The 24,371-nt window shown below is 40.7% G+C and overlaps 1 protein-coding gene across 9 annotated transcripts in view; it reads right to left on the bottom strand.

The window, feature by feature from the left end:
• SCYL3 (SCY1 like pseudokinase 3) overlaps positions 1 to 23,640 on the bottom strand; it is a 41,503-nt gene extending 17,863 nt beyond the window's left edge. Inside the window, exons 1-7 of one of the 9 annotated variants that reach the window (XM_021089433.1) lie at positions 23,159 to 23,632; positions 22,845 to 22,973; positions 17,719 to 17,936; positions 6,235 to 6,420; positions 4,335 to 4,448; positions 2,371 to 2,427; positions 1,049 to 1,151 (exon numbers count right to left, since the gene is read on the bottom strand). In XM_021089433.1, the coding sequence (XP_020945092.1) occupies positions 1,049 to 1,151; positions 2,371 to 2,427; positions 4,335 to 4,448; positions 6,235 to 6,420; positions 17,719 to 17,883 (625 nt within the window). In that variant the 5' untranslated portion in view covers positions 17,884 to 17,936; positions 22,845 to 22,973; positions 23,159 to 23,632. Of the gene's footprint in view, positions 1 to 1,048; positions 1,152 to 2,370; positions 2,428 to 4,334; positions 4,449 to 4,887; positions 4,957 to 6,234; positions 6,421 to 17,718; positions 17,937 to 21,965; positions 22,104 to 22,518; positions 22,716 to 22,844; positions 22,974 to 23,158 lie in introns of those variants that run through there. The other 8 variants (XM_005663107.3, XM_021089431.1, XM_001927973.6 and 5 more) reach the window with 8 other exon arrangements.

Below are 24,371 nucleotides of genomic sequence, written 5' to 3'. Positions count from 1 at the left end.
GCTGCCAACCGAGCATGCCATCACAGAACCGAGAAGGGAACAATGTGTTCACCTGCCCGGGCTTTCAGGGGCAACAAGAGAAAAAAGTAATGAGTAAATGAAATCACAAGGAAAAAATCCAAAGGACTTTGAAAGAATAAAGACAAAGAAATGTTAAGCTTGACTTAGAAATTAATTAAAAACTCTTTGGGAGTTCCCATCATGGCTCAGTGGAAACAAATCTGACTGGTATCCACGAGCACACAGATTTGATTCCTGGACTCGCTGAGTGAGCTAAAGATCCAGCATTGCTATAGCTGTGGTGTAGGTCAGCAGCTGTAGCTCCAATTCAACCCTCAGCCTGGGAACCTGCATATGCCGTAAGCACAGCACTAAAAAGTTACAATAAATAAATAAACAAATAAATCTCTGAATTTTTATTCTTCAGATCATTACATATAGATCAGTAACTGCATTCATTTACTTACTGGCTGGCTAGGTAAAGAACAGTCTTTAGACCATAAATACCAGTACTAATTAATAAAAATAATAACATGTAACACTGATAGCCATAGCTCAAAGAGCTTCTACTTAAAATTCTTTGAACTATGCAAAGAAACCCCAAGCTTCTCCCACTGCTATTAAGATCTGTCTGGGAGTTCCTGTCATGGCACAGTGGAAACGATTCTGACTAGGAACCATGAGATTGCGGGTTCGATCCCTGGCCTTGCTCAGTGGGTTAAGGATCCAGCATTGCTGTGAGCTGTGGTGTAGGTCACAGATGCAACTCGGATCTGGTGTTGCTGTGGCTCTGGCGTAGGCCGGCAGCTACAGCTCTGATTAGACCCCTAGCCTGGGAACCTCCATGTGTCTTGGGTGCGGCCCTAAAAAGACAAAAGACAAAAAAAAAAAAAAAAAAAAAAAAAAAAAGATCTGCCTGAAACAAGTTACTCAGAAAGCAACAGGTTCCTTACTATGATCAGACTGCAGTCCTCTGAATCCACAGGGAACAGGCCGTGGATGATCTTCCTACTTATTCTGTGGAAGCAGTAGTATAACTCCAACTCACCCTGTTCACTTAAGATTGTGAGCAAACTTTCCACCAATGTCCCAAAAGAATAGGCATCGCGGGCATGTCCATGTGACTCTGGAAGAGTTGTGAATTCTGGAGACTAAAAGCAGGAAAGACCATTAAAACTAAACGATCTGCCTTATAAACCATATGGAGCACTTTCTCCCATTTCTGCATTTATTATACTCAAAGCTAACTATAGGCTCTTAAAACTATTAGTGAGTAGAATTTATCAGAGATATTAATAATATCAAACAAGGCAAAAGAGAAAAAAAGGTCAGACTATATGTCTGGGGCTTTCAAAAACATTTCTGACTGCAAACCAGAGTAAAAAAAATTATTATAACTATTGTTTGTTATCAGTATACACACATATATGTATAAATACACACACGATGGAAACAAAAAGTTTCTTAAAACAATATTCAGCCTTACTACCCAAGATGTCCAATTACATTTTCTACTGCATTCCTTTTTTTATCCTCCTTTAAAATGTTGACCAGGACACTTAAATTGATTCAAAACCCACAAATCATCTGTTTGTAAAACACTAGCATAGACACACAGTTAAGACTTAAATAAGCTTGATTTATTTCAACTCTTGGTTCTATAGTTGAGCTTGTATTTCCTGTAAAACATATTAAATATGCCATTGGGGATCAATATCTATAGTGGTTATAAGAATAAACTAAGACATCTGCTTCTGAATTTACTGGTAAATATAATCTTTCTTTACCAGCATCATAATATTAATAATCACTTGTCCTCACATCTTGGAATCCGAACTAACAGCCAGACAGGCAGATGACTGGCTTGGGTGAAACACAGGAAAGGGAGGAAAGGGCTGGGGTCTTGCTTCCTCAACTCTCAGGGCTTCCAGTAAAGTACAAAGACTTGCCATGAAATGGCTATGAAGCCACAACCCTGTTTACCCTGAGGTCCTCTTTAAGCAATATCACAAGTGTCTGTATGATCAAAAACGTAAGCTAAGTGTCAAGAAAAAGGCCCCTACTCTGATGATAGTATAAATCTCAGAATACTTCAAGGCCAGAGGAATTATGACGCATCTATTTTATTTATTATATTTATTTAGTTTTTAAAATTTTTTTAGCCATGCCCAAGGCAAATGGAAGTTCCCAGGGCCAGGGATTGATCCCAAGCCACAGCAATGACACAGGATCCTTAACCTGCTGAGCCACAAGGTAACTCCAAGGCATTTATAACTTAACAAAGAAAGAGATGGGCAGAGGAAAGGTTTTTAAGCTTCATACTCAGTTACACAAAGAAGACTTCATTATATCTGAAGTGCACCATCTTACCATCTCTTCAGGAGGGATAGATGCTGGGTCTCTTACTGACTGAATACTCCTCAGAAACTAGACAGAGAAATAAATTAAGGAAAGTAATTTATGCATGTTTGGCAAATCAATCTCTTACATCAAGTTACAAAAGCCAAGAGCAATGGAAAGAGCTGCAATGAAACCTTCAAACCACTGCCACCTATTAAATGCACAAATTTAAAATCTTCATAAATAAAAAATATAGATACAGTACCTGGCATGGTATAAGACTTAGTGGAAAATAAACATCAGCTCCCTTTCCTTTCCCTTCAGCTGATTTAACAGATGCCCTCTGGTGGTCAGAGGCATCTCTGTATCTGATCTTCTTATAATTAGCACTACTTCTTTCTCATCCTGCATAGATATTAACAAATAAAATCTTCTCTAGCATAGAAAAAAACCTATCATTAATCTTCTCACTGAATAAAGTCAATCATGAGGCTTTCTGCCACATGAGATATACTAGGACCTTATAAACTACGGAGACAAAACCAATATCCACAGAACACGTACACTCATTCACTGATGCAAAGATTATTTTTCAAGATTGTACACATCCCAAACACCATTTAGGGCACCAGGAATACAAAATGAATGCAATAAATTCCCACCGCCAGAGAGGTGCTCACAACCCAGCCTAAGGACTTTAATCACATGTGCTGAGTGCCATGGAAACCCAGAAGGAGGACTACTTTCATTGGATAGGGAGCACCTGGGGGAGGGCTTCACAAAGAGAAGGCTTAGCCAGATCTAGACTTCAGCTGGGTGTCAGCTTCATTTTATGTCTTACAGAAAGCCCAGGAAGACAGGGATCCCAAAACCAGACAGGTACACAAAGGAAGAGGAGGATGAAGAGGAACCACACACAAGCAGACAGCTGGGCCGTGTGGAATGCGAGCAACCCATGTGTACCTCAGTAACTTCACAGAGCTGAAGGTGAGCTGAGGAAGAGACTGCGAAGGGCCTTTTGCGCACGGAAAGAATCTGGGGTGTATCCCACAGAAGGAATTACATCCTATTATACTAATTAGATGTAAGGTGACTTCTGAGAAGAATGTGATCCACAGGGGCAGAAACAACCAGAGCGATGTCTTCATGGTGGAAGGAGCATTTGAACCAAGCCAGAACCCCTGAAAGTGCACATGCACCAAGGCCCATGTGGAAGCCACGCACCAGGGGACAGGGGAAATGAGGCCAAATCAGCAAGGCAGTGAGCTGCTGCGCCAGCAGGACATTATGATGGGAGTGGGTTTTCTTTTTAAAAAGAGTAAGTCTAGTGGCAACATGCAAAATGGTGAAAATAAGAAGCAAAACAGAACAGAAATGTCACTCAATCCAGGAGGGAAATTTGTAGATCTTTGTCAGACAAAATTATAAGAAATACCACAGATGGTGGCAACACAGCCCACTAGGGGGAGTTGAGATGCACAGCTCCTGATTCCAGCCCTAAGACATAATGTATGACTTTGGACAACTTGAATGATTGTTCAGTGACCAGGCACTGTTAATACATATTAATATGTGCCAGGCACTATTCCAGGTGGATATCTAAAGATAAATACACGAGACTATTGCCCTCAATAAGCTCAACCACTGGTAAGGAACACATGTATGAAGGTTTAATTTCAACATCAAACATTCAATGGTAGAATTAAGTACAGGGCAATACAGGAATACAGAGGAGGGGTATTTAATTAAAAATTGCTGCCAGCTACTTTACCTCTCAGTCTCAAACTCCTCAGCTATGAAATGAGAAGAATAAATGACCTAGGTCCTCTTTGGGGAATAAAATCCCACAATTATGAATATGAGTATTGACAAAAAAGTCAAGTCTCCAAATCTAGGATCACGCCTAACACTAAAGGCAAGTCCCTAGGTGAAAACCAGACACCAAAATGCTATCAAAATTCTGAATAACAAAGAGGGACGGTCACCCGGCTCACCTCTGGTGTGGCCTGAGGAACTTTACACACGGTTTCCATTCCTCCCAGCTTCCAGTGCCCATCTTCACTCACAAACACAGATGACAGACAGACATTGTTGTGTGTGAGGTGTCCCTGGGAAAAAAGAACAGGAAGAGGATTGCCACTCCAATTTTCTGAGTGGATGTTTTAAAAAACTAAGTACCAATCACCAAAAAAGATTACGGCAAGTCTCCCTACTTGTGGCATAATAAAAGGAACTACAACTTTTAAGGAATAACAAACTGCATGAGCCTGCCTTAAGCATTACAAGGTTAGAAAAAAGAAAAAATGCAATGGAAAGGCTTCTGTTATCTCCCCCTGCCCAGTGAGGCAGGTTAATAGACAGTAAAGCCGCTGCTCAGATACTGCACATCCCCTTTCCATGGGAGTCAGGAGAGATACACGTGTCCATAAACATAAATTTACAAGTCCTTATAGCCTACATTGCTTGCATCCAAGACCTTTAAGGATAAAGTTTATCTTTGCTCCCAGAGGTTATTGTATTAATTTTCTCCTCTAAATTCTTTCTCACCTACATTCTATCACGAACCCAGATCCACTTCACCTGAAATCTTGTCAGTGGGCATTAAAAAAATTCTGCCTGAAGAAGAGGAAAATGGAATGATAAGGACCACCAGACACATCCCACAGACCACAGAAGAGCCAAATTTAAAACTATAAAAGAGTACAGTCAAATAAGTGAGCGCAAAGGAGAAAATGAGCGCAGGATTGAAGTATGTTTTTTTTTTCCAAACCAGAAATCATTCCAGCAGATACATGCATTTAAAATATTCTACCAACCAGATCAAATATGTATATTTTTATATAAAACACTCCATATATTTTTTAAAGGGACGTTCAGAATAATATGTATAGTATGTCTCCACTTGAGCAAAAGTAAAGAGGAGCAGAGATATTCTCTTTATACACACACAGCACCTCTAGACTGCTAGCTACATGGACCACCATGGCTGTCTACAGGGAGAAGGAGGGTGCTGGACTCAAGGACGGGAGAAGGGCTTATTTTTCCCAATCTTCACTCTCATACTATTCAGACTTTTGCCACATTCACGCATTTCTCCAACAAAGAAAATATTCCTCACAGTGGAGCATTAATAGTTCTTCTTATGTGAATCTCAGACACACTTTTAAGAGAAGATAAATCCAAATAATATCTAGAGAGACAGTCTCCCATTAACAGAAAAGTGTTAAACATATTAAAATGAGGCAAATGAAAGTGCTTCTAACCTGTGACTGGTGTTTTTTAATCTTGGGGGGCTGCCTACTTCAGAATGCAAATTTCATTAAGAAACAGTAGCTCAAAAATACTGTTAAAAAGCAGACCAGAAGTAAGAGCAAATATCACCACAGTGCTAAGGGGCAGTCTCTCACCGGTACCACCTACTTGAATGGGAAAGGGTGTGTTAAACTCTGCCTCTATCTGAAAAATGGTAATTTCTTTCTTTAAAATCTAAAATAAGTGGAAAAAAAAAAAAAAAACCCTCCTGAAAACAATTAGGAATGGTGGTCCAGAGCAGCACTGATTTTATTAAACCTTTATCTTGTCTTAATAACAAATACCATCTGTAGCTATTTTTAGGTAGACTGAGACAAAATTAGAGAGATTATAGTAAACTGAAAAAAGTTCCATAAATAAGTGCCCAGAGACAAAGAACCTGTTGCCAATTCTACAAACCACTTGTCTATTACATCTCCTGTGCCTTTCATTGTGCTCTTCTCCCTCAGGATGTTTTCTGATAAGAAGAATAAATTATGATTTCCTTAGATACCACAAATTACAAGCACTACCACTTACACCAACCTCCCCCACCCCCAACCTACATGAAGGTTTGTGAGGCACTGTGTCCAGGTTACTTACTCTGTCATGAAGGAAGATAAGAGCCAGCAATATGTCATAGATCCCAGCACAGACCTCTGCAGAAGACAGTGTTTCCAAAGCCACTTCCAGAGGCTGCACTCGCTCTGTGACAAGATGAATACCATCCGCTTCCACAGTGCAGGATAAAAATCTCAGCAAGCAAGGGTGACGAAGTGTCTTCAAGTGCTTTAAAAATACAAACAGAGGAATTCGTGAAGGGAATGACTGAAAACAAGATTAATTAAAGTTTCATAGATGTCGTAGTCAAGTCAGAAAATGTATACTTACATTCAAGGTCATTTTCAACTTCTTACTTCCCTGACCTATGGCCCCAAGATTCAAACAGGCAAAGAAGAAGCTATGATTCTGTTATGACGGTATTCACATTACCAACATTTGCACTATTCCAGTGACTTCCAGTTCCGTTATGGAAGTGGAGGTCCTCCAAGGGCCCAGATCTCCAAGGATTACTGCTATAAACTTTAAACAAAGTGTCAGAAACAACCACCTGAGATCTCTGAAAAAGTAAACAAAAACACTTAGCTTACAGAAGGGAGTCACTGATGGGGGTGAGTTTCTTGGTTTGGGGAATGTCCCTTCTCACAGTTGTGCACCGAAGGTTGGCCCCCACCACAAAGCAGTATAGCAAAGGTGGCTAAAATTCTAATAGAAATCTTCCCATCTTTTTGGCCAGGAGAATCACAGAAAGGAACCAAGGCAGGCTTGACTATGAGGAGGATGTCCCAGAGGGGAAAAAGGGGGAGAAGAAGATGCCCTAGTTATCTATTCCCACACAGATCTCAGATTAACCCTGGCACCAAGCCTGCACAGGACAGACCCAAACCAACACAGCAAAGTTAGGTTTGAACTACCATGCAGAGGAAGGCTGAGAGGAGAAGTTTGGGTTTGTCTGTTTGTTTGTTTGTTTCCATTTTTGGCCACCCCGCAGCATATGGAATTTCTGGATCAAGGATCAGATCCAAGCCACAGCTGTGACCTATGCCACTGTGCCAGACTGGGGATCAAACCTGCATCCTGGTGCTGCAGAGATATTGCCAATCTCATTGCGTCACAGCAGGAACAGGAGAGCAGTTTAAAAAAAAAAAAAGGATGAAGCTTGAACCTAAGGGGAGTGGCTGCCTGCTAAACAAAAAGCATCAACATTCTCCAGAGGACTATAGCAGAAACAAGAGTCTATGCAACAGGACATTCAAAATGTCCAGGATACAAACCAAAGAACCACGAAAACGTGAAAAGACAATAGCAAATATCAACCCCAAGATGGACCAGACATACCAGATTTTAGAATTATCAGAAAGAATTTGAAGCAGCTATTACAACCATTCTTCCTTGAAGGTAAAAGAAATAGTTAGAAGTGGAAAGACAGAAGTCCTCAGAAGAGAAATAAATGTTACATAAAATAACTAAAATGGAAATTTTAGAAACTAAAAATAAAATATCACAAATTTAAAAATTCAATTGATGGACTAAGTAACTGAAATGATGATGACAGATGCAAGAGTCAGTGAACCTGAAGATATTAACCAATCTAAAGAAAAAAGGGTTAAGGACCCGACACTGTCTCTGGGGATTTGGGTTTGATCCCTGGCCTTACTCGGTGAGTTGAGGATCTGGCATTTCCGTAAGCTGCAGTGTAGGTTTCAGATGTGGCTCAGATCCAGTGTTGCCAGGGCTGAGGTGCAGGCTTCAGCTGCAGCTCTGATTTGACCTCTAGCCCAGGAACTTCCATATGCCACAGGTGTAGCTGTGTTAAAAAAAAAAAAAAAAAAGAATCCTACCACAGTGGCTCCAGTCACTGTGAAGACGCAAATGTGATCCCTGGCTGGCACAGAGGGTTAAAGGATCCAGTGTTGCTGCAGCTGTGGCATGGATTCAATCCCTGGCCCATATGCCACAGCTGTAGACAATTGAAAAAAAGAAAAAAAGGAAAAAGTAGTTTTTAAAAAATGATCAGGAGTTCCCGTCGTGGCACAGCAGAAATGAATCCAACTAGGAACCATGAGGTTACAGGTTCGATCCCTGGCCTTGCTCAGTGGGTTAAGGATCCAGAGTTGCCGTGAGCTGTTGTGTACATCACAGACGTGGCTCGGATCTGGCATTGCTGTGGCGTTGGTGCAGGCCAGCAGCTGTAGCTCCAATTAGACCCCTAGCCTGGAAACCTCCATAAGCCATGGGTGAGACCCTAAAAAGACAAAAGACAAAAAAATATAAAAAATGATCAAAGCTTAAGAAACCTGGGTGACAATAACCAAAAATATAATGCATGTAACTGGAATTCCGAAAAAGAAAGAAAAAAGAATCAGGGTATAAAAATATAATGGCTGAAAATTTCCCAGATTTGGCCAAATACTTAAGTTCACAGATTTAAGAAAGAACACCAAATAGGATAAATCAAAGAAAACTACATCTAATTACATTATCAAATGGCTGAAAATCAAAGAGAAATAAAAAATCTTGGAAGCAGCTAGAAAAATACAACACATTAGGTGGGAATAACAAACGGAATTGATACTAGTTTCTCATAAGAAAATAGAATTCAAAAGACAAAGCAATGAAGGAAAAAAATTATCGACCCTGAATTCTGTATCTAGCAAAAATACCTATGAGGAAAGAGGGCAAAATAAAGGCATTTTTGATCAGAGAAAAGAGTAAAGTTGTTCCTAGAAGACCTGTTCTACAAAAATGTTAAAGAAAGTTCTTCAAGCTGAGGGGGAAATGATATCAAAGGGAAACCTGGATCTTCAGGATTGAAGGAAGAGCATCAGAGATAGTAAGTATCAGGATAAATTTGAAGGCCACACTTTGATCTCTTATTTAAAATATGTATGACTATAAATACTGTTATCACTGCCTGGTGAGGTTTTCAATCTGTGCCTTGATGCATATGTTTGCACAAGCATGTGCCCATACAGTTGATATTTACGTAACAAAAGAATAGCAAGGTTGGGTGCTGGAGACACTACATGATTCCAAGGCTCCTATATTTTATGTGACTGTGGTACAATACTAACCACAAGTAGACTGTTAAGAGTTAGTTATGTATACTGAAATCTTTAGTGCAACCATTAAAAAAAATTAAATATAGCCCCTCAAATCAAGACACATTAGATGGAATACTAAAAATATTAAAATAATTCATAAGAAAAGGGAGAACAGAACAAAAAGCAGAAGTGGATAAATAATAATAATAATAAAATTCAACCAAACTAGTAATTACGTTAAATGTTGATGATCTAAACACTCCAATTATGAGTGAATAAAAAAACGAAGACCCAAATCTATGCTGCCTATAAAAGACATACTTTAAACACAGAGCTAGGTAGACAGACAGAAAATAAATAAATCTGACAGAAAAGAATATACCATAAAAACAGTAAGCATAAGAAGGCTGGAGTGGATATATTTCTACCACGCAAAATACTCTTCCAAGACAAAGAGTATTGCCAGAGGTAAAATGCATTTAGTACTTAAAGAATAAAAGGGACAATTCATTAAAAAGACCTAGTAGCTATAAGTGTGTATATGCATAACAAGTGTGTACAACAGAAACACAAAATACACATGAAACAAATACTGGGAAAATGAAAGAAAGAAATAGACAATTCCACAATCACAGTATCAGAGTTGGAGATTTTAAAGCCTGTACCTCAACAATCAATAAAACTTACCAAAAAAACTACCTTAAATAAATAAATACAAACAGAAAACCTGAACAATATCAATTACCTTAATCAAACTGAAATTTAGAAAATACTATATCCAACAACTGCAGAATATACATTCTTTACAAATGTACATGCAATATTCACAAAAACAGACCATATGCTGGGCCATAAAACAATTGTGAATGGATTAGCACCCTAATGAAGGGTAAACATTTCAAATTTTTTTCTTTTTTTAGGGCTGCATCTGCAGCATGTGGAAATTCCCAACCTCAGGATCGAATCAGAGCCATAGCTGCCAGCCTAGGCCACAGCCACAGCCACACCAGATCTGAGCCTCACCCACCACAACCTACACAGCATGCAGCAATGCCAGATCCTTAAGCCCCTGAGTAAGGCCAGGGATCAAACCCACATCCTCATTGATACTAGTCAGGTTCTCCCAGTGAGTCATAATGGAAACTCCAACATTTTGATTTTGTTGATCTTATTTTCTTATTTTTTGCCTTTTTATTTATGAACTACGTAGTCTCCTTTAAAATATTCGACCATTTTTAAAACTTTTCTTATTGTCCAGAAAAGTGACTGTCAAAGGATTTTGTTCACACCAGTAAAAAAAATTAGATAAGTGCCTTATGCATAATATATAATACAAATATATAATATACATTTTGTATATATATAAATAAAATACATACAGTACCATAAAATACCCAAAGAGAAAGTACCAAAACAAAAGAGTAAAAATAAATTTAAATAGACATTCTCAATATTTTTCCCTCAAAGGACAATGAATGTTGCACAGTCCCTAGGGTATGGCTAGCCCACTTAAGAAATTCCCAGAAAGGATTAAGACGGCAGAAGAGAAGGACTAGAGCTCACCTTCTCTCATAAAAACAACATAATTACAAACAAATGCTGAACAACCTTCAACCAAATGGACTGGAAAACGATATCCTGTTCCAGAAGACAAAGTGGAAGCCACATCAAGAGGTAGGAAGGGGGATTACGAGATATAAGCAACCCCATACCCGCTGGGTGGGCAGCCTGCAGACTGGAAAGTAACTGTATCACAGAGACTCACCTACAGGAGTGAGAATTCTGAGCCCCATGTCAGGTCCCCATGCTTGGGGATCTGGCAGTGGAAGAAAAAGCCCCCAGAGCATCTGGCATTGAAGGTCAGTGGGGCTTGTGTGTGGGAGCTCCACAGGACTGGGGGAAACACAGACCCCATTCTGAAAGGTGCACACAGGCTTTCATGAGCAATGGGTCCCAGGGCGAAGGGGGGGCTCCACAGGAATCTGGGTCAGACCTGACTGCAGTTCTTGGAGGATCTCCTGGGAAAACAGGGGGTGACTGTGGCTCGTTGCAGGGGAGGGACATTGGAAGCAAAGCTGTTGGGAATATTCATCAGCATGTGCCACCAGAGGCACAGGAATCAGCCCTACCTACCAGTGGGCAGGCACCAGTCCCTCCCAACAGGAAGCTTACAGCAAGCCCCTCCCACCCCTGTACCAACTTCAGCCACAATGGGGGCAGACATCAGAAGAGAGGCTACAACTCTTACTGTCTGCAAAAAGTACACCACACCAAAAACCTATAAAAAATGAAAAGGCAGAGACCTATAACTCAGATAAGGGAGCAAAAAAAAAAAAAAAAAAAAAAAAAACAGAAAAACAGCTAAGTGATCAGGAGATTATCAGCCTACAGGAAAAAGACTTTAGACTGCTGATAGTAAAGATGACGCAGGACACTGGAAATAGACTGGAGGCAAAGATTGATAATTTAGAGCAAACACTGAGCAAAGAAATCCAAGAATTAAAACTTAAGCAAGCAAAGATGCAAAATACAATAACTGAGATAAAAAATTCATTAGAAGCAACCAACAGCAGAATACAGGAGGCAGAAGAACAAATAAGGGAGGCGGAGGACAGACTAGTGGAAATCACTGATGCAGGAGCAAAAAGGATCAAAAAGAAATAAAGACAGTCTCAGAGAACTCTGGGACAATGTTAAATGTACCAACGTCTGTATTGCGGGGTGCCAGAATTCAAAGAGAGAATTTGAAGAGATAATAGCTGAAAACTTCCCTAACATGGGAAAGGGACCACTCACTCAAATTGAGGAAGCACAACAAGTTCCACATAAAATAAACCCAATGTGGAACACCCCAAGACACGTGTCAAACTGACCAAAATTAAAAACAAAGAGAAAATACTGAAAGCAGCTAGGGAAAAGAAACAAATAACATACAGGGGAACCCTGATAAGGTTATAAGCAAATTTTTCAACAGAAACTCTACAGGCCAGAAAGGAGTGGCACAATACACTGAATGTTGAAAGAAAAAAACCTCGAACCAAGATTACTTTATCCAGCAAGGCTCTCATTCAGATTTGGAGGAGAAATTAAAAGCTTTACAGATAAGCAAAAGCTAAGAAAATTTAGCAACACTGGACCAGCTTTAAAACAAATACTAAAGGAACTCCTCTGTGCAAAAAAGAAATTCCCACTATGGAATATTCTCCCCCAATGCACACCTTTTTCCTTTGTCCTATTTTCTTAGCAAACAAAGAGTATACACTGATGGATGACAAATTTAAGAAAATTTGGGTCTGAACATAAGAGGTTAACTGTGTAGCTGCTTTCCTTCCCTGGTTGGTCTTATAACAGCCTATCAGATGCAGATTTCCCAATCTCCACCCATTCTGTTTACCCCCTAAAATTTGACTTGAGCAATTTAGGAGATCCATAATTCAAAATTCCTAATCCAGGTAATAATCTTATCATGTATGTACAGCAAAACTTAAAATGCTGGAGTAGTGGTTTTCCTTTTAATTCACTCAGTTTTTCTAAAAGAAATTACATGAATTTAAATCTCTAAGGACTACCCTATACAATCCACTGCACCTGGGGAAGCCTTGCAAACCAATCATCAAAATGGGAGGGAAGTGATGGAAGATTTCATCTCGAGAAGAACGACCCTCAATCTAATACCAGGTTTTGTTTTCCTAAATAAGCACTTAGTACACAATGTTCCAAAACATCTTCTTGGAAGAATAGGAGATCGTTTAAGAGTCCATAATGCAGCACAGGTACAAGTTTTGTATCAGTCACCTCGAACTTGTCTATTAAGCTTCACCCAGTTAAGATCATAAGAGAATCTTCTGATTGGATTGATGTGTCCAAATTATTTCTTATCTCAAATTTTGGCAACTCTGGAGTAGCTCCAATAGGGGTTTTGTTTTGTTTTGGTTCTTATGGGCACACCAGCAGCATATGGAAGTTCCCTGGCCATGGATTGAGCCACAAATCACACCACTGCTGTGGTAATACAAGATACTTTATTTAACCCACTGTGCCTGCCCAGGTTTCCAACCCATGCCTCTGCAGTGACCCCAGCCACTGTAGTTGGATTCTTAACCCACTGTGCCACAGCGGGAACTCCAATAGGGTTTATTTTTATTAAGAAGGAAGCTGTTACCCTCCCCTGGGTTACTCTAATAAACAAGAGTTTAGAATTTCTTTAACTAGCAATTATAAACTATTACTTTGTATATCTGCCTTTAAAACAATCCATCCATACATAAACAAACAGTGTATCAAAGGCCTAGATAAGCCAAGAATTGTGCTAGTGGGCTGGTTGAAAGAGTACTAAATGAAGAGAACTTCTTACAAGTATCTTTGGAGTTGTGGTTTCTGAGTAAAATTATGCAGCCTCTTTCATATTTTCATTATGAGAAACATTTCAAATAACTTGCAAGCCAAACATGAAATACTTCATCAGGAAAAACTCTTCATTCAGCTTTTATGTCTAATTGTTTTCCTTTGGTTTTAAACCTTCTTTTATTCTCCTTCTAATAATACTCAGGGCAGATTAGTAAGTCTGAAGGAATCTACCTGGTTCAGTGCTGGCATGGAAATACAGAGTCAATAAATGTCCATCTGATTAATAAAAATAAATTCAACTTTTACTTCTGCTTATTTTTTTTACCTTACATGCCCAGTAAAATTCTTGATCTAAAACGATTTGTGTAATGAAGCAAGAAAGTAAGGAGTAACTCCTTGCATGATTCTGAACAAGTCCCTTAACTTATTTGTCTTTCAGCTTTGGCACACACAATGTTATGCATAAATTAGGCATAGATTCACAGGAGAGGTCAGCAGTTAAGAATTCAAACAGAAATGAAATATGTATGTACACACACACACACACACACACACACACACACACACACTCTCTGGCCATGCCCACTGCATAAGGAAGTTCTTAGGGCAGGGATCAAACCCAAGCCACAGAAGTGACAATGCTGAGTCCTTAACCACTATGCCACCAGGGAACTTTCTGAGTATTTCTTGATTCAAGCTTCTGCTACTCCAAAGCACAGAGGGAGCAACAATATGCACTAAGTGTAACTAGGATATCTTCTCAATGAACATCAGTTGAGAGATAAATGCTCTTGCTCTGGTGAAGAAAGGAGACTTGTCGAATGAAAGTGACTTGTAAGCATTTGTCCCAAAGTTACTGAATAGTTATCACATCTCATTCACTGCACTAGGTACTGATCTTTGAAAGAGGATTCTGAGTAAAGACCTGTATTATTAAATACAGTAGTACTAGATAATTTGGCAATATGTATACTTACCTAGGCCCATACAGAGATGTTAAATATGAGATTCTAGCCTTAAATATAAACTATCCCTACTGTTAGGGAATCAGTTATGACTCAGCTATCCAGATAATTAATTCAAGCCTTAGGAGCTTAACTTTTCATTACCATTCTGCCTCTGATTTGCCACAAAATAGTGGTTCTTAACGATAGCTCAAATTCACTTGCAAGTTTTTTAGACAGTGTTTAATTTCACTCATTAAAGAAATATGACAAAATAACAAGATGTCTAAACCAGAAAGCAAGAATTTTCAGGGAGAAATATTATTCCTTGTATTCCTAAAATGCAAATCTGAGTCAAAGATGGAAGTACATTCTGCCTTTAAATGTCCACTGCCTGGAGGTTAGATCATAAACTAGTAGGAAAATGCAGAAAGGAAAAGAGATAAAGGATTCTAGGTTGGAAAGCCTGCATTTAGGTGCTGGTGGACATATTTAATAGGCAGGTGGAAATATAGCTCTGGAGCTCAGATAATAAGCTTTGACAGGTATTTAGAGAAGCAAGGATGAGAATATGAAGTCTGAAAACTGGTGGGAGCTTGGAAAGAGCCAGTTCCCCATGGTGACCCTATCATACCTGAGGGAGGGGGGAGTACTCAAGTTCTCCTGAATGGACAGTGCTCAGAGGACTTATAAGGGAACCAGATTTTGATCATGAGGGCAAGGAAATGATTTTTTTTTCTCTTTCTAGGGCCACACCTACAGCATAAGGAAGATTCCAGGCTAGTGGTCAAATCGGAGCTGTAGCTGCTGGCCTATGCCACAGCCACAGCAACATGGGTCTAAGCTGCGTCTGTTACCTACACCACAGCCCATGGCAATGCTGGATTCTTAACCCACCGAGCAAGGCCAGGGATTGAACCCGCATCCTCATGGATACTGGTTGGATTCATTAAAACTGAGTCACGATGGAAACTCTGGGAAGGAAATAATTTTTTTAAAAGCTGACAATGGGAATTCTCTGGTGGCTCAAGGGGTTAAGGATCTGGTGGTGTCACTGCTGTGGCTCTGGTTGGTTACAGCTTAGCACAGGTTCAACCCCTAGCCTGGGAACTTTTGCATGCTGTGGCCACAGCTGAAGGAGAGAAAAAAGCTGACAATGTAGGGAAGTTTATTTATGGGAATAAGGGTTGTAAATAGCATAGAAAAGGGCTGAGAAGGAGAGGAACAGAAAGAAAATGTCAACAAAAGGAAGAGCAGTAAAATATTCTTTAAGTAGAATGCACAGCAATCATCTCTTCTATTTCCTTCTCATGCCCACACATCGTGGGTTCTCAAATATGTTAACCAACTCTCCCACAAAGCCACCTGTACCCATCACCCTTAGAAGAGCATGTTGTTTCCCAAGGCACTAAACAGAGCAGTTACATAGCGTCTATATACCAACTCCGATGTGGATGCTTGGTATAAAGACACTCAGGAAACATTCTTTGAGCTTTACTTACCATGAAGCCCTAACTAAGCACTTAGATCATAGCAAACCACAGGAACCAAGTTCTGATTTAGGATTTATCATTCCTTATAGGCTATTGGTTAGAAATGACTCAGAGTCACTAGGCAGAAAATTATACTATTACAGCTAGGGAATTCAAGATAAAGCAAGAAGGTGTGATGGGCTTGAAGTATTTCTGATATTGTTTTGTGGCCAAAGGTTATACCTGCATTTCATCTTATTCCAGAGGCCGAACAGGGTGCAGTAATCGTTATTTTTTTATTTACAACTTGCTACCAAACAAATTTTGGCAAGGAAAACACTATTTACCTGCATGAAATGGTCATTAGAACCACTGAAGGTAGGATTAGGAACCTGAACTCTAGCAAAAGTGAAGCAAGCTAATTATGTTGTTTTAATATTTCATGTACCTAGGAAATCAAGCCCATAAAACCTGACACAATGCCATACATTTCTCAAATATTGTGACCTACATCTAAACTCCTTATTATTTTGTTGCCATTTCAAATTTCTCAGATTCACAGCTCAGGTACTCAAAGCCACAGTATGACCTGACGGCCATAAGAGACAAGTATGAACTTCTTGAAAAGACCCAGTCATGGCTCAGAAAGGTATGATCCCAAGGGGGAAAAATAATTTGAATTTAATTACTAATATTACATATTATAATATAACCCTTTATAATCATTAAAAAGGTACAAACCACTTAAGTAGACCTATGAAATAGATATCAATGTTTCATACTTGTTGATAGTACAAAGTGACTCAGAGTTATATAGATCATAATTCTAATAAAATAAAGATAACAAATCAATCTGAAAAGTAGGCCTGCCACAATAAACACTGAAGAGTTAATTAATGCAGCTATCGTTGCCTTTTTTGAACCTTCCTGAAGATAATCTAAATGGCTGCATACCCAAGGAAATGCTAGCTATCCAAGGAAATATCAGCTAATGCCTCTTTACTTTTGTTTTTTTAATTAGAAAAGACACTTTAGTTTGTTTTCCTGAATTATATTCTGAGGGAGAATCATTTTTTTTAATAAGAGGCCAGGCTCCCCTGACAGTAGGTCAGCCAGCATGCTAATACACTGGCACCCTTTACCAGGAGCAGTGGTTAGGATGTGTGAGGTAAAAGAATCTTTTTCCTAAGGAGGAAACTGAAGCCGCCTGAAGTTACGCTCTAAGGTCTCAGCAAGAACTAGAGCCCAGGCCACATTCTCTCTGAGGCATCCGGTCCAGCATTCTAGTTTCACATTCTCTGAGCAACACAATGCCTCAGAGAAGAAAAAAAAAAAAAAAAACAGTAGTTACAGTTCCTAAAATATTTAATACACTAATTAAAATGCACTTAGTGCATTTTTGCTAAACTAGATTAAGTCCTTTTCTCTTCTATAAGCCACATAAAATCACCTCCCAAACTTTCTCACTAAAAAAGTAAAATATGACAATAAGAGCTATCATGCTGAGTTGTACAAAGCTTTTGGCCTATCTGCAGTACTTGACCTTGTCATGCACACTGGAGACACTCCCATGAGGTAAGGACAACTATATTTTTCAAGGACATGAATAAAAATACTATTCCTTATGACCCGCCCCCTTTGAACTTTACTAATTCCATTTCTTAAATAGAAAACAAGACGTAAAAAGTACAACCATTAAGTAATCACCTATCACAGTACCTTGGCAGCTTTATTAACCTTGTCTTCGTTTTCTCTCTTATACACAAAAACGGAGGCGAATTTACCATCTTGCAAGACAGCGGGATAAACAGCAAGTCCGGAGGGTAAGGTGAATGGTGCGTCTTTCAGGGTGTAGCTCTTCAACGCGCTGTTCTCTGATCCCATCCCTTATACCCTGAGGCTGTGGTGCTGCAGCCCCTCCTCAAAGCCAAGCAGACCTGAAAGAAAATAGAAAATATTTCCAAACACTGAGTCCCTATCTGTGACATGAGCCAGACAGAGATAGGCAAGTACTCAGACCCAGACACAAAGTTCCTACAATCCTCATAAACTAGGCTGTTTGACAATAAAAATAGTAAATGCTCAGCAAATTACCCAAAATGCTTGTCAGGTAACAACTAACAACTCTAGACAAAAAGCACTTAGGAGTTCCTGTCGTGGCACAGTGGTTAACGAATAGGACTAGGAACCATGAGGTTGCCCATAATGCTTTTCAAAGGTATACTAAAAGGGGGAAAGAGCAAAACTGTATAATATCAAATGCAAAAAAAAACCCACACCCACACGAGGTTCTAGAAACTACACCGTACTCTACAATGACAGAAAATAGATGTAGTTGCCTGGGGCGGGAGCAGTTAGAGGGATCAAGGGAGAGGAAAGGATTAGACAGCTATGAGGAAACCTGGGGGAAAAGGATATGTTCAGTATCTTGATTATGATTCTGATGATGTTTGCAAATATCAAAGCTTATAAAACTGTACACCTTAAAAATGTTCAGTTTATTAGGTCAATTAGACCTCAACAAAGTTGTTTTAAAAAGAAATCTGTAATGATAAACCTATAGCTATAGCTATCTATATATTATACACACATAAATGCACGCACACACACACACACGGACTTGGAAAAATATGCTAAAGTATTAGCAGAGGTTTGCCGTAGATGTCAGATCATAGGTGATTCACATACATTTGCCTGCACCTCCCAAATTTTCTACAATAAGAACACATGTTTCTATATAACAGGATACAAACTCATGTGGTTACAACAGGCAATACAGAGCAGTCCAGTGGTATTGGGAGAGGAGCAAAGGGTCTACTGTGTGCACAGGCACCTACTGTAAGCAGGCTTGCACTATGAAGGGAGCCACCACAAGGACCAACCTAGACTGCTGTATCAGTTACCTGATCATGCCAATTACCATAAAGAGCCAAGAGCCTGAATATTTAAGTGGAAATTTCCATATATACATATATGTTTTGGTCTTTTTAGGGTCACAGCCATGGCATACGGAAGTTCCCAGGCTAGGAGTTGAATCAGAGCTACAGCTGCTGGCCTACACCACAGCCACAGCAACACAGGATCTAAGCCTCACCTGCGCCCTACACCACAGCTCTCAGCAACGCTGGATCCTTAACCCACTGAGCGAGGCCAGGGATCCAACCCACAACCTCATGTTACTAACCTTATTCGTTTCAACCATGCCACAAGGTGAACTCCAGAAATGTCCATATTTTTCAATTTTGGCTCATTTTTCAATGTTTTTGAACTTGTATAGGCCAAACATATGTCTGAAAACTTTGTGGCAGTCAGTTTCTAGCTCTGGCTTTACCATAATTTTAAAAGTAAAAAGATAAAAGTTCTTACTAACTCTGGCACTATGGCAAGCAAGTTATTAGTTCTAAGTAACACAGCCAAAAATTCCATGTAGACAAAAATTTAAGTTTAAAATCTGCATCCTTTGAGTAAATATAAACCCAATAATCATTATATACAGACCCTCTACTTGGCCTTTTTCCCACTTTAGTGAAGTTCCATACAACACTTACTAGGTTATCAGAGGATGTGATGCTGCTTAAAACACATACACAAAACAGAGAATTTCAAATGCCTGCAGACTCATAAACATCACTGTATAAGGAATATAACATGTATAAAGACTAAAGCTATCTAAAATTGATGTTTTGGAATTCCCGTCGTGGCTCAGTGGTTAACGAATCCGACTAGGAACAATGAGGTTGCGGATTCGATCCCTGGCCTCAATCAGTGGGTTAAGGATCTGGCGTTGCCGTGAGCTGTGGTGTAGGTCACAGACGCAGCTCGGATCCTGTGTTGCTGTGGTTCTGGCGTAGGCCGGCAGCTACAGCTTCCATTGGACCCCTAGCTTGGGAACCTCCATATGCCTCAGGTGCAGCCCTAGAAAAGACAAAAAAAATTTGATGTTTTTTAAAACCCAAGAATGTTTCTGAGGATAAAAACTATGTTGGCTTTGTAACAAATTCAGAGTTCCTACTTTCCTAGCAATTTATCTTTCTTAAGAATAACAAAGAAAGAAAGAAAGAAAGAAAGAGAGGAAGAAAGGAAAAATGGCAAGTTATCTCAACTACAGTAGACTCTTTAAAAAAAAAAAATTCAGGGGTTGGGGCACCAACACCCTCTCAATCAAAAATTTGAGTACATTAGTCAGCCTTCTGTATTTGCCATTCCAAATCAGTGGATTCAACCAACTAAGGGGATTCACCCAGCTGTCAACTGTGAAGTACTACAGTGCCTATTTATTGAAAAAAAATCTGCCTCTAAGTGGACCTGTGTAGTCCAAACCCATGTTGTTCAAGGGTCAACTGTGAAACATCCACCTTCCTCCTGGGACTACAAATAAAATTAGCATTTATATAGGATCACAGAAAAGCAACTACTGTTAATACCTCTATTCTGGAGATGGTGGGGTGCCTTCTGGCAACGCCCCGCCCCCCAACCCTAGCTCCTGTAGGGAGGGTCATGTTTAGTACTTGGGTCTTGCACTCCTCTTCTTGGACACAGTTAATGGGTCTGGTGCCTACCCTGTAGACAATTCTCACATGAGCCATCTCTAGGACCCAGAGCCTGAATGCAGAGCCAATCACTGTTTGCCCCAGGAATCTGAATGAACAAGAGATATTTTTGTCTTATTAGCATAGCTGAAGGTAAAAGGATGTCATAGGATAGAGTCAGGGCTATGGTAAGGCAAAGCCATGTAAAAGCAGAAAACTGGCAAGCAGAGAGGAAGCCAGCTGGCAGCAGGAGAAGGAAATGCAAACACTAGGAGAATGACTTAGATTTAGAGGAACACGTTCTACCCCATTTCAAGGCTACAGGAAGCCCAGCTTCAAATCCACTTCCTCACTGCCACCCACAATCCTGGGTAGCCTGAGGTACCCCCTGAGTTAGCCTGAATGGGTCTCTGCTCTGAGAAACCAACTGCCATTTCACAAGCAGTTCTTTTTAACTCCTCCTGTCTGAAAAAACCAGTCAGACTAGAGGAGGGAGAAGAGAAGTGCCACTTTGGAAAGTGTATATATGGATGAAGCTAGTCTAACTTCCTTCTCTCTCCTAGCCACAAAATAGAGCTTTCCAAAATTCACACATAAGGAACTGCTGCAGGAAAATGAAAATTTTCTTGGCAGAGAATCTTCATGCCATTTACTTAGTTTTAATATTAATCTCTAAAGGAGATAAAACGGTCATGAGAGTTCAGTGGCAGGGCTCTAGCTGAATGAATGGCAGTCAGCAAAGGTACAGCAATGGCCATTTACTTAGTCATTTCTAAATAGCAAAACAGTTCCTCGTGGGAACACTATTAACCTTCCATCTAACATTATGAATCCCACTATAATATCATTAACAATTGAGGGTTAAAAAAGCTATAGGAAGAAGTTAAAACTGGTAGTTTTTCTTAGCAGTGCATATTTGAGTCTAAGACCCTAAGAAAATACCACCTAAAAATTAAAAAGGAATGAATCCCTTTCTTGTAAGAACTCAAAAGGATAACATTTCATTGCTTTGAAAGCATGATTAATGCTGACAGAAGTCCATGATACTATCCGTGCAATGCTTACAGAGTAGCTGGGTTAGAGCCCATGTCCAGTGCAAACTTCATTAAGGGGAAATAAGATGTACTGTTGACTGTAATTTGAAGATGTCTTAAAAGCAGTAATTCTTAATTCTTAACTTCACAAAACTGTCTCCTAAGAGGCATCAAAACTGTTGATACAAAGTGTTTTAAAAATTATTTAATTCAGCTAAAACTGGCTTACTGAAATGTAATACTGATAAAGAAAAATATCTGGACTTCCAAAGTGCTCTTTTTTGTTTTGAGGAGTTAAGGGGGAAACATAAAACCTTTTAACTTTGAAATTAAGAAATCACAAAAATGCAGAAAAGGATATTCTAATATTGTGATATTAGCATGGGTATTTTGCAGAATTTACCATCTCCACCCTCTAATAAACGCTGGGTAGCCAGTTTCTGACATGAACATGCATCATGATCTTCTCTTTAAAATGTTGTTCACCTATCTTCCTCCATCCTTTTGCTTCCTTGGCCAGCATATCAAGTTTCTGGGCCACCTGTGGGACTAAAAGCCCTTGTCTAGGTCATGGGGCAACTCATACACTAAACTAAGAAATCAGTGTGCTCCGGGGAACGCTCTCTCCCTCTGTTCATTTCACAGCAATTAATCGAGATGATCTTGATCCTAGCTCCCTGGGCTTGGAAGTTCCAACCATAAGGGCTTGCATTGGGAGTTCAAAGGGCACCGTGTATTGATTCGTATTCTGCCATCTGGTGATAACAGTACTTCAGACCCTTTGCTTTGATCTCTTTCACATATACATTCCTTAAACTCAGTCCAGCAATACATAATGAAGCCTTTATGGACCAAAAGAACTACGTATGATTTCAGCTAAGACATGGGATGTTATGTGGGTATGCATAAAAAAATACTTAAAAATAGTAACAGGGATTCCAAAATTCAGGACTCACATGGTTTCCTATAAATGATTTTCCGGGAAATGTTTCATCTTTATTCTTAACAAAAAGCACTACCCAAAGACAGGAGCCAACTGGCCTCTGGGGGCCTGGCACTGGTCTTGGATCGAAAATGAAGGCAGCATCCAGCGCGGGGAACCCTAGGCTCCCGCGGCTTGGCCACGCAGCCTCCGGCACAGTCCCGGCCCGCCGCGCACACTCGCCCTGCCCGCTGCGAGGAGGGCGGCCAGGGGGCTGGGGCAGGGGAGCGGGGGTCCAACCGCGACTCCTCGGGACCACTGAGGGGCAGGGGCGGCAGTCCTGTGACGCTGGCCCCTCACCTTCCACACCTGCCCGCGAGGCGAAACTCCTTCGCTTCCTTCGAAAGCTCCGGCCGCCAGCGCCGCACCGGGCGGGGGTCGCCCGGGAAGCCCAGGTTAGCAGGGCGCCCCACATTCAGCAAGGAGAGGCTGCGCGGAGCCGGAGTGCAGAGCTCAACCGGCAGCGGCGCCGCGCCGAGCTCGCCCCCGAGCGGGCCCCAAGCGCGGACCCGAGATCGGGGCGCGCGCGCCCACCGCCTCGCACCCGGCCCGGCCCCCTCCCCCGCGGCCCAGGCCCGCACTGACGGAGGACGCCGCGTGGGGCTCCCTGTTACCTGCGGGAGGGCGGCGGGGGAGGCGGGCGAGGGTCTTGGCTCCGGTCCCCTCTTCGCCCCCTGTTGACACCAACCACCCTCACCTCCCCCGTGACGCTCTGGCCACTACACCCACAATCTTCTGAGGTCTGGTCCCTCCGGCACCATAGAGACTGTCCGGAAGCCGGATAGAATGCCAGCCTTCAGCCCTCCAACACCACCACTGAAGCGAAGGAACCCGGAACCGAGATAGAGCGGCCGCGAGGGTGATTCTCAAGCTGGTGCCATCTTGAGTGTGGGCGCCGGTGCCGACTCCGCCGTTCACTCTCTGTGCCCGCGGCCTAGTTAGTCCGTGAAGGTGACTGCTTTCTTGGGCCTTAAGTTTAACGTGCAAATATGGCTTGATTTTAATTTTCAGGCTTTTAACCGCACAGTTTGAACTGCATTTCCGCCCAAATCTAAAATGGCCGTCCGCCGCCGCCTTGGACAAATAGGAAAGAGGCGGGCGGAGAATAGGAGCACTGTGGAAATTGGAGAGGACTTTCGGAAGAGTGACGTAGCTCACCCCAAAGCCCTGATTGGCTGTGCTGTGTGGGCCGAGTAGCGCGGGTCCGCGGCTGAAGCTGGCGGAGGTTGATGTGATTGCCGCTGAAGCCTTTCAGGCAGAAGATGCGAAGTTACAGTTAATTCTGCAAGGAGTCAAGTTAGGACTCTTAATAGTACTTATTATTAATATTAATCGTTGCTACTTAATAGCGTGTTGTGGAATAAAGAATATACGTGATAGTTTTAAAACTACATGATTCCAACCAAGTTTTTTTCTGTTATCTTGCATGTGACTTAGTAGTAGTTATTATCATCGCTGGTTTTTAACGTTTCTACTACCTAACAGTTGACAGCTAAGTCATTTGATCACCTAAAAATTTTTAATTCTTTTTGGTCTATAGCAATATGGACAAGGACCCCACAATTTCTTTACCCGATTAAATAAAAGCAAATATCAGACCAAACTTTGTCCCTTATTCAGAAATGAGTATTTATTAGAAAGTAGACACAAATAGTATTTTATCTGTCCTGTTAAGTTATTGAAGATCGAGCTCTGTCCTACGTCAGCACTGTCCTATGGAAATACAATTTGAGTCACATACGTCATTTTAAATTTTCCAGTAACCACATTAAAAACAGTAAAAACTCTGAGGTGAAGTTAATATTATATTTTAACACCTATCCAGAA

Source organism: Sus scrofa, chromosome 4 (genome assembly GCF_000003025.6).
Source record: "Sus scrofa isolate TJ Tabasco breed Duroc chromosome 4, Sscrofa11.1, whole genome shotgun sequence".
NCBI lineage: Eukaryota > Metazoa > Chordata > Mammalia > Artiodactyla > Suidae > Sus > Sus scrofa.
The sequence above is the reverse complement of the archived record's forward strand: the minus strand, read 5'-3'. Positions and strand labels throughout refer to the sequence as shown.